The 11,226-nt window shown below is 50.3% G+C and overlaps 1 protein-coding gene across 1 annotated transcript; it reads right to left on the minus strand.

The window, feature by feature from the left end:
- Nucleotides 1-218: 218 nt before the first annotated feature.
- Nucleotides 219-4,199, minus strand: LOC139274026 (probable G-protein coupled receptor 139). Its single transcript, XM_070891078.1, has 2 exons — nucleotides 4,130-4,199; nucleotides 219-1,123 (listed from the first exon to the last, which is right to left on the minus strand). The coding sequence occupies exons 1-2, from the start codon at nucleotides 4,197-4,199 to the stop codon at nucleotides 219-221; spliced, it is 975 nt and encodes a 324-aa protein (XP_070747179.1).
- Between the last annotated feature and the right edge of the window lie 7,027 nt (nucleotides 4,200-11,226).

Raw genomic sequence — 11,226 nt, forward strand, 5'->3', positions numbered from 1 at the left:
GAACGGGATGAAAGCTGTTTCAGCGGGAATCGATAATGTTCAGCCTGTGAAAGCAGCAGGCATCACACGTACGGCACAATGTGGGAGAAATTCTTTCTGATACCAGTTCATTATCACAAAAGCAAACCATTTTAGTTCGAACAGAAAGGTGCCATTCTAAACAGAAACACAGGCTGTAATTTAGCTCTAGTTAGGAGAAAATACATTGGTTCCATTTTTTATTTTTTAACCAATATCAGAATCAATGTCCAAGGAGATTTCACCACCTTCTTCAGCTCTTCTCTGAATTTAGTTTGAGTAGCTGCATACATACACGTGTTTGTACATGAACTCAAATACATGAGCATATATCCGGTTTCTGTGGCGATGTATGCAGGAGCTGTATAATCACCTTGGCAATGCGCGGTGTTTGTCAGTCTGGTAGTTAAAAAACTAATGAATGGTGTCAGCCACAACACTAAGAAACTGCCCGATACGCTGAATAGTAAAATAATCGATTTCCTTCGGTTCTCCATCTCGGGATCGCTCTGATTCTCACTGCTGTGACCGCGGAGTCCCCTGCGGGCTCTACTGGCCACTAAAATACGTCTGACGGTCAAGCAATTAAACAGTAATATCAGAGCAAACGGAATCATTGACGTTAATACACTAACCGTCCATGAGAATCCGACGCCTGCAGGCGAAGTAAAAAAGTCAATACTGGGGCGACAACCCCAATGAATATTGTTAATTATTCGTTCAAATTTATAAGCAAACCAAAATGGGAGGCAGTGGCAATAGATCAGGACAGAGACCGTTGTTATAACCGCGGCTGCCGTTTTCACTCGGCAATACTTTGTTTTAAACTTTTGACAACATACAGCTACATATCGGTCAACTGTGAACAAGAGTGTAAACCACACCGACATATTCAAGTTGCTTGAATTGAGGTAAATATTGAACTTACAAACGGCAGTGTAGGACAGAAAGGAATATGGAAAGTGATTTCTACAAATCTGATACACTAATACGTTGAAAATCATGACCAGTAGATCTGCTGTTGCCATGGCCACCATGTAGACAGAGATACATTTGGAAAGGCCGCAGTTTCCTCGGGAGAGGATCACGATTGTCAGTAGGTTCGCTGTAAGAGAGGGACAGGAGGTCATAAGAACATAAGAGCATAAGAAACCGGAGCAGGAGGAGACCATGCGGCCCCTCGAACCTGCTCCGCCATTTAATAAGATCATGACTGATGCCATCATGGACTCAGAACCACGTTCCCTCCCGCTCCCCATAACCCGTTATCTCCTTATCGTTTAAGAAACTGTCTATTTCTCTTTAAATTTATCCAATGTCCCAGCTTCCACAGCTCTCTGAGGCAGCGAATTCCACAGATTTACAACCTCTGAGAGAAGAACTTTCTTCTCATCTCTGTTTTAAATGGGCAACCCCTTATTCTAAGATCGTGCCCTCTAGTTCTAGTCTCCCCCATCAGTAGAAACATCTTCTCTTCATCCACCTTGTCATACCCTCTCACAATATTATACGTTTCGATAAGATCACCTCTCATTCTACTGAATTCCAATGAGTAGAGTCCAAGCCTACTCAACCTTTCCTCATAAGTCAACCCCCTCATCCCCGGAATCAACCTTCTGAACCTTGTGCGAACTGCCTCCAAAGCAAGTTTATACTTTCGTAAATATGGAAACCAAAACTGCACGCAGTATTCCACGTGTGTCCTCACAAATACCTTATATAGCTGTAGGAAGACTTCCCTGCTTTTATACTCAATCCACTTTGAAAGAAAGGTCAAGATACCATTGGCCTTCATGATACCTGCTTTACCTGCATAATATCCTTTTATGTTTCATGCACAATTACCCTCAGTGTCCCGCAGTACTGCGGCACCTTGCAATCTTTCTCTATTTAAATAATAAATTGCTCTTTGATGTTTTTTCTGTCAAAGTGCATGACCTCACACTTTCCAACATTATTCTCCATCTGCCAAATTTGTGCCCAATCACTTAACCTGTCGATGTCCTTTTGCAGATGTTTTGTGTTCTCCTCACACAATTGCTTTTCCTCCCATCTTTGTATTGCCAACAAACTTGGCTACATTACAATCGGTTCTTTCTTCTAAGGCGTTATTATAGCTTGTAAATAATCAGTACCAGGGAACTCAGGTAAATCTTACATGTATTTTTGGGAGAAGTTAAGATGTCTTCCTATTACATTTTTAGCAAGTCGAATGGTGATGACATTTTGTGCAAAAGTACATTCTACACTCAATATCGAGGGGCTGAGAACCCAGAGTCCAGCACACTTCAGTCGAACGTTCTCCTCTACATTGGCGAGAACAAACGCAGATTGGGTGTCCGCTTTGAGGAACACCTCTGTTCATTCCGCAAGGGTGACCCCGAGCTTCCGGTCGCCCGTCACTTTAATGTCCGCTCCACTCCCACTCTGACCTCTCGGTCCTCGGCCTCCTACACTGTTCCAATGAAGCTCAAGACAAGCTCGAGGAACTGCACATCATCTTTCGTTTCGGCAATTTGCAGCTTCTGGACTCAAAATCGAGTTCAACAATTTAAAACCATAACCTCTCCACACACTTTGCTCCCTTTCCTCGCTTATTTGTTTACAAACATTTCCACCTCCTTTTTTTATTTTGTTTCCCTCTCTTTTACATAGTAGCTGACAATTAGTCTGCCATTCACACCCCATCTAGACTCATCTTTTGTTTCCTAACTTGTGCTATTACCATCTCAATTCAGCCCATCATCCCCTTTGTGTCTCAAATCCATTCTGCCTTCCCACTACCATATAACCTTCCATTTTGCTATTTCCACCGACCCAATGTTCGTCTTTTCAGGGCCCCATCACTTCCTTAACAATGTGTTACTTTTCGAACTATTGCCTTTTCTGATGAACGGTCATCGACCTGACAAGTTAACTCAGTTTCTCTGTTCACAGATGCTGCCTGACCCGCTGAGATTTCCTGCATTTTATGTGTTTACCTCAGTCAGCTGTTGTCGGGGCTGTGGTCAACGGTCACTCGGAATCAATCGGGGAAATTGTAAAGGAGAGCGACCCCACCACCATCGACACCCAGGCACAGATGGATCAAGGGCTTGGGGGAGGTCGGAGGCCAACTTTGAATCTGGGCGACATTGGATCAGCCTTCTGTCATACATCTCTCCCGATTGTTATTCCAATCGCTACTGCCCGTGACACCAGTTTGAGGCTCGATGCATGCTCTAACTTTGCGGTCCAGGCCAAGGGATTGTACAGGGATGGTACAGTTAAAGATAAAAGCCTCTAAAGGTGGATACTTGGCTTTTTCTCCAAATTGTTCATATTCGAGAGACATAAAGAAGCGGATTCCCTTACATACATCCAAACACATATTTCAATGCAGTTTAGAGCACTTAAACCATCCCACCATGAGGCTGGTACCGTGTGATGCAAGGAGCCAGTTTTATAAGGTACTGCTGCAGGGTGTAATCGATGGGGTTTTACATTGAATTTCATTGGTTTAATTGGGGAATTGTATCCCGGGAGTTGCATCGGCTGTCAGCTATATTACATATAATTTCCAAAAAATTCCCAGAAATGTATCAGTTCAAATAAAGCATCCAGCTGAGACAAACATTCAGTTTGTGTCAAAGTTCCGCGCATTTTCTATTTACAATCGCGCAGGGAGCTGTTCGTTCATAGAGCAGGAGCTGGTGGAGCCGCGAAGGTTCTTGGCAGCGGAGGGGAGCAGAGCAGCTCCCTGAGCGGCAATTATTGCTCCAAATATCTTTCACAGTCCCCTGTTGGGTGGTGCTGGCTGCAGTTCAAGGGAATATCAGCTGAATGGAGACAGGGAACAAAGGCACATATGTGATGACTATACTAAGCTGTAGTGAACTAATCAGCCTTGCCCTCCCTCAGTATACTGAAAAAAGTTGCCCTCCTGGCATCCAAGCACCAGCAACCAAAACAGCGCCTCAGCAGCTGCGCGGACTGGGAGGATTCCCGATGATATTCACCGACGTCTCCCAGTGCATCAGTGACTACAATGAAGAAATTCTCGTAATCTGTAATACATTCATTAACATTGACGTTGACAAAAGTTGTTAGGCAACAGGGTATATTGACTTACCGGGAACACCGAATGCTGCGAGGAAAGGATAGTAAAAGTCCCTAAACTGAAGAATTATTGGCCGTCCCATTTTTGGAAGAATATCTGACTGCTGTCCGGCTTCACGATTCTGACTCTGAGATCCGTTAACGCTCGCTCTTTATAGGACAATCGGTGCCCCGGTGAGAAAGTCAGTTTATACAATAATTGGCATTAGTTTCAGTCACTTAACAAACAAGGCTAGATTTTCCTCCGCAGCGCGGCCGGAGGCCTATGGGGAAATTGTACAACTCCGTCAGTGAAACTCCGTCTATTAAATCGATGAACGAAAAATAAACCCAGAGGGAACTTACACTAAAGGGAAGTTCCCTCCGGATTCTGCATCAGATTCTTGAAACCTCATATTACTTCATTGAAAGTTATACATAATTGCAATTAATTTGTATTGTTATTATGAATGGGCTTTAACATTACTGGTCTGCCCCTATACTAACAGTACAGGAGATGACGCAATTCTAAAATTATTGGTTGTGATTCTAACATTACTGATGATGAGCGTACTGTAACATCACTAGTGGTGATGCTACTATTATATTAGTGGTTGTGATTCTAACATTACTGATGGTGACCGTACTGTAACATCACTCGTGGTGAAGCTACTCTAACGTTACTGGTGGTGTCCGTACTCTAACATCACTGCTGCTGACTCTACTCTAACATTACTGGTAGTGACCCTATTCTAACCTTGCTGCTGGTGACTCTACTCAAACATTACTGGTGGTGACCCTACTCTAACATGCTGCTGGTGACCCTAGTATAACATTACTGATGGTGCCCCTACTCTAATATTACTGGCGGTGACCCTACTCTAACATTACTGGTGGTGACTCTTCTCTAACATTAATAGTAATTACCCTCTTCTCACATTACAGCTGGTGACCCGACTCTAACTTTACTGGTGGTGGACCTACTCTAACATTAGTGTTGGTGTTCCTACCTTAACATTACTGGTGGTGATCCTACTCTAACATAACTGGTGGTGACCCTACACTAACATTACTGGTGGTGACTCTACTCTAACATTACTGGTGGTGACCCTACTCTAACATTCTGGTGGTGCATCTACTTTAACAGGACTGGTGGAGACTCTACTCTAACAGTACTGGTGTTAACTCTGCTCTAACATTATTAGTGGTGATGCTACGCTAACATTACTAGTCTAGTGGTGACTCTCATCTAACATTAATGGTGGTGACCCTTCTCTGACATTACTGGTGGCGACCCTATTGTAACATTATTGGTGATGACTCTACACTTCAATTACTGGTGGAGATTGTACTTCAATGTTAATGGTGCAGATTGTACACTGATCATAATGTTATTGGCCCTAATGTAACATTAATGATATTGACCCTAGCTTAGCAGTATCGATGGTGACCCAACTACAACATTACTGGTATTGAATCTATTCCAACATTAGTCGTCGTGAACCAAGTATAACATTACTGGTGGTGACCCTAATCTAACATTACTCCTGGTGACCCTACTCTATTTTTCTGGTTCTGAGACGACTACTACGTTAATGATGATGACCCTATTCCAAACTTTATTTTGGTGTCCCGACACTAACATTACTGGTGGTGACCCTTCTCCACCATACTGGTGGTGACGCTATTCTAACATTCCTGCTGGTTTCGCTAATCTAAAGTACTGCTGGTTAATCTAAACTAACATTACTGGTTTTGTCCCAACGCTAACATTAGTTGTGGTGATCCAACGCCTAAATGACTGGAGCTGATACTAATTTAACATTATTGGTGGTGACTCTACTCTAACATTACTGATGGTGACTCAACTCTATCATTTTGGTGTTAACATTACTGGTGCTGATCGTACTTTAACATGACCGGTGGTCACATAGAAACACAGAGATTTACAGCGCAGAAGGAGGCCATTTCAGAGGATTGTCTCCACACCGGCTGACAAAGAGCTGCACGGCACTTGGTCAGCAGCCCTAAAGATTACATATAAACCTATGATCAATGATGGAAAGGCAAAACGCGCCCAGCCCAACCAGTTCGCCTCACACAACTGCGACACCTCTTATATTGAAACATTCTACACTTGCCCCAACGAGATCCAACCTGGCCGTATTCTACTCCCAGCAGCACATCCTTTTTTCTGCGCCGTCCAACAAAAGGTCATCCCCTCTAATACAAATTACCAGCTCTAGGTCCGTAATCCTGCAGACGATGGTACTTCAAGTGCCCATCCAACCATCTCTTAAAAGTGGTGAGGGTTTCTGCATGCACCACTCTTCCAGGCAGCGAGTTCCAAATCCCCACAACCGTCTGCGTAAAGAAGCCCCACACTCAAATCTCCTCTAAACCTTCCAAACAACAAACCTTGGATCTATGCCCCCTCGTAATAGACACCTCCACCAATGGAAATTGGCCCTTACTATCCACTGTTTGCAGGCCCCTCAATATTTTGTACAGCTCAATGAGGTCTCCTCTCAACCTCCTCTGTTCCAATGAGAGCAAACCCAGCCTATCCAAACTAAGATTCGCCTTTCCAAGAAGCATCCTAGTAATTCTCCTCTGCACCATCTCTAGTGTAGGAAGTTAGGAGGTATAAGGTCGGAAGCAAAGGGAAATGATTGATGGATATTTTAGTGACCGGAAGGACGTTTCCAGTGAGGTTCCGCAGGACTCAGTACTGGGTCCCTTGCTTTTTGTGGTATATATCAATGATTTAGATTCGGATATAGGGAGTATGATTATGAAGTTGCAGACAACACTAAAATTGGCAGTGTCGTTGATAATAAAAAGTCATGGGCTAGAGGAGGCTAAGAATCTAGTGTTCAGGTGGAAGAGCAGTGACAAATGGAATTTAATTCAGAGAAGTGTGAGGTGATGTACTTTGGAAGGGCTAATAAGGAAAGGGTATACACATTAATCGGTAGGCCACTTAATAGTGTAGATGACAAAAGGGACCTTGGAGTGCTTGTCCAAAGATTCCTGAAAGTAGCAGGCCAGCTGGAACGGGTGGTTTAGAAGGGATATAGACTGCTTGTCTTTAGTGGCCAAGACATAGAATATAAGAGCAGGGGTTAGGCTTAAATTGTATAATTTTTTGGAAGGCCACAGCTGGAGTACCGCATGCAGTTCAGGTCGCCCTATCATAGGAAGGATATCACCCAACCCAAATTGCTCGTGGTGCTCCAACTCTAACGATATTGATATTGGCAATTCTCTAACATTATTAGTGATGTCCTTACTCTAACAATACTGGTGGTGACCCTACACTAACCATCCTCGTGGTGACCATTGCATGGGCGGAACCAGTGAACCATTCCTGTGAAATTTCAGAGTGTGGCTTATCCTCCAATGGGACTGTTAGAGCAAATATTTTCTGGAAGAATCACTCGTCACTCAGGTCGGTTCCAAATGTCAAAACCGTTTATTTACGCCAGCTGGGAGAAAGCCTCTGGGTTACTCTAGGCACTACTCTCCGTTGAACAGAGAAATCTGTCGATATGTGTATGTTTCACAACAGTTCATTACAATTACTCAGCCCATGTCGGCTGGACACAATCCAATCATAATGATTATAGATGACAAATCGATTCCTTTGGGCCAATGGAATTGGTCCCCAGGCACCAGTAGACTGCGTGATCATCTCATGTTTCGCTAGAGATTGACTCATGGCCCCGTGATGTTTTCCACACACCCTTATCTCTACTGTCCTTGGATTCTGCTTGCACCTAACCTACTTATCCTTACACTGTCATAGGAATTCCCGCTGTCCCGCCCAATACCACGCCCCTTCTCCCACCCCTTATTCCACCCACTGCCACGCCCCATGTTCCGCCCACTGCATCGCCCTTGTCCCGCCAACAGCACGGCTAGTTGTCCCGCCCACTGTCCCGTCCACTGCCACGCCCCTTGTCCCGCCATCTGTCCCGCCCAATGCCCTGCCGAGTGTACCGAGCCTTGCCAGGCCCACTGCCACGCCGCTTGTCCTGCACACTGCTCCCCTTTGTCCCGCACATTGTGCCACCCAAATTACCGCCCCTTGTCCAGCCTAATGCCCCGCCCCTTGTCCCTGCCCTTCCCCGCCCACTGCCAGGCCCCTTGTCCCGCCCACTGCCACGAACTTGTCCCGCCAACAGTCCCGGCCAATGCCCTTCCCAATGTATCGCCCCTTGCCCCGCCTACTGCCACGCCACCTGTCCCGCCCACTGCCCCCCCCCTTGTCCCGCACCTTGTGCCGCCGAATGTACCGCTTCTTGTTCCGTCCAATGGCCCGCCTCATATCGCGACTACTGCCCTGCCCACTGTCCCGCCCCTTGCCACGCCCAATCCTCCGCCCCTTGCCCCGCCTACTTACCTTAACCTTGTCCCGCCCAAAGTGCCAACCACATTCCCGCTGAATGACCCACCCGCTACCCCGCCCGCTGTCCCTCCCACTTTCCCGCCAAAAGTCCAGCCGCTTGAGACCCTTGTCCCTCCCACTGCCCCACCACTTTCCCCGACCCTGGTCCCGCCCACTTATACTCTCAATGCGCCGCACCTGGTCGCGCCCACTGGCACGCCCCACTGTGCCGCCAAATGCCACGCCCCTTGTCAAACCAACTTTCCCGCCCACTGCGCCGCCCATTGTCCCGCCGAATGCCCCGCCCCTTTTCCCGCCCACGGCCCCGCCCACACCCACGCCACTTGTCCCGGCCACTGCCCGCACCGTGTCCCGCCCACTGTCCCACCCACTGTCTCGTCTCTTGTCGCAACCGCTGCCCCTTCCACTATGCCACCCCTTGTCCCTCTCAATGTCCCGCCCCTTGCTTCGGCCACTGTCCCGCCCCTTGTCCAGCCGAAAGCCCCTGCCACTTACACGCCCAATGTCCCGCCCACTTCGCGCTGAAATTTCGGACCACAGCCCCGCCCCTTGGACCTTGCCTTTGACCCGCCCGCTTTCCTGCCACTTGTCCCGCCCACTGCAACGCCCCATGTCTCACCACCTGCAATGTCCCTTGTCCCGCATCTTGTCCTGCCCACTGCCGCACCCCTTGTACCGCCCACTTTCCCACCGACCGTCCAGGCCACTGCCGCGCCCACTGCCCCGCCCCTTGCCACGCCCATTGACTCGCCCACTGCCACACCACATGTCCCGCACCTTGTCCCGCCCACTGCCACGCCCCTTATCCCAACCACTGTCCGGCCCACTGCCCCGCCCCTTGTCCCGCCCACTGTCCGGCCCACTTCCCCGTCCCTTGTCCCGCCCACTATCCCGGCCCTAGTCCCGCCCACAGCCCCGCCCACAGCCCCTCCCCTTGTCCCACGCAATAACCCGCCCTTTGTCCCGCCCAATGTCCCATCCCTTGTCCCACCCACTGACCCGCCCCTTGCGACGCCCATTGTCCCGCCCACTGTCACGCTCGTTGTTCCGCCTACTGTCCCGCCCACTGTCCGGCCGGCTGGCCCGCCACTGACCCCGCCAACTGCCCCGTCCTTTGTTCTGCCCACTGCCCAGTCCCACTGCAGCGCCCCTTACCCCGCCCACTGCCACGCCCATTGCCCCACACCTTGTATCGTCCCTTGTGCCGTCCACTTTCCCACCCAATGCCCCGCCCCTTGCCTCCCCCACTGCCCCGCCCAATGTCGCGCCCCTTGTCCCGCCGAATGTCACGCCACTTATCCTGCCCACTGCTCCGCAAATTGGCCCATCTCTTGCCCCGCCCACTGTCACGCCCAGTGCCGCGGCACTTGTCCCGCCAACTGCCACGCCCCTTGCCCCGCCCGTTGTCCCGCCCACTGTCACGCCACTTGTGCCGCCCATTATCCCGCCAACTCCCTCGGCACTTTCCCCGCCCCCTGTCCCGCCATCTATCCCGCACACTGACCTGCCCACTGCCATGCCCCTTGTCCCGCCCACTGCCATGCCCCCTGGCCGGCCCACATCCCCCCGCATTGTCCCATCCAAAGTCCCGCCCAGTGCCCCTCCCACTTCCCGCCCAATGTCCCGCCCACTACCGCGCCCCTTGCCCCGCCCACGACCACGACCACTGCTACGCCTCTTGCGCCGCCTACTGTCCCGCACAAAGCCCCGCCCAATGCCCCGCACCTTCTCCATCCCCTTATCCCGCCCACTATCCCGCCCAATGCCCCACTCATTGCCCCACCACTGTCCCGCCCAATGCTCCGCCCACTGTCCCGGCCAATGCCCCCCCCGTTGTCCCGCCCACTGACCCGCACTTTGTCCCTCCCCTTGTCCCGCCCACTGTCCCGCGCACTATCCCGGCCAGGTGGGTGCCCTGTGGAATAGCTGGCTGGCTGGCTGTAATCCACAGGCGCCCGGCTCAAGCATTGCCTGGCAGCAGCAGCAGCATCATTGAAAAATACTTGCCTTGTTTCGAAGATGCCTGCTGTTATACTTTTCCAGATTGCACTATCGGACGATCCCACTTTGTGGCTCCTGCTGCCAAAGCCACTGTCCACAAGGCAAGCCTGCAGCACACAACACCCCCAACACACACACGCACAGACACAATCCAGAAGGGTGTCCTGTGGAATAACTGGTCGGCTGGCTACAATCCACAAAAAACACAACTCTGGGTGAAGTCGCCTTGCTTCCAACAGGCGCACTTTTGTATTTTTCCAGGTTCCCACTGTCCCGCCGACTGCCACGCCCCTTGCCCCGCCCAATGACCCGCCCATTACCACGCTCCTTGTCCCACACTTTGCCTCGTCACTTGTCCCGTCCACTGTCCCTCCCACTGCCCCGAAACATGCCCCGCCCACAGCCCCGCCCAATGTCGCGGCCCTTGTCCCGCCCACTGCCCCGCCCCTTGGTCCGTCCCTTGCAACGCCCACTGCAACGCTACATGCTCCGAACGTCGTCCCGCCCACTGCCACGCCTCTTGCCGCGGCCCTTGACCCGACCACTGCCACGCGCCCTGCCCCGCCTACTGCACCGCCACCTGCTACTCCCCTTTTCCGGCATCTGTCCCGCCCTCTTTACCGCACACTGTTCCGCCCATTGCCCCGCCCAGTGCCGCGCCCACTGCCCCGCCCACTGACCCGCCCACTGCCCCGCCTCTTATCTACCTCTTGCACCGC

This window comes from Pristiophorus japonicus, chromosome 9, assembly GCF_044704955.1.
Source record: "Pristiophorus japonicus isolate sPriJap1 chromosome 9, sPriJap1.hap1, whole genome shotgun sequence".
Lineage (NCBI taxonomy): Eukaryota > Metazoa > Chordata > Chondrichthyes > Pristiophoridae > Pristiophorus > Pristiophorus japonicus.

Bases quoted from the DNA above. Each gene is read 5' to 3' on its own strand.
- LOC139274026 (XM_070891078.1), bottom strand. From the start codon at position 4,199: ATGGGACGGCCAATAATTCTTCAGTTTAGGGACTTTTACTATCCTTTC. The intron at 1,124-4,129 runs GTAAGTCAATAT...CCTCTCTTACAG, and splicing joins CGCAGCATTCGGTGTTCCCG to CGAACCTACTGACAATCGTG.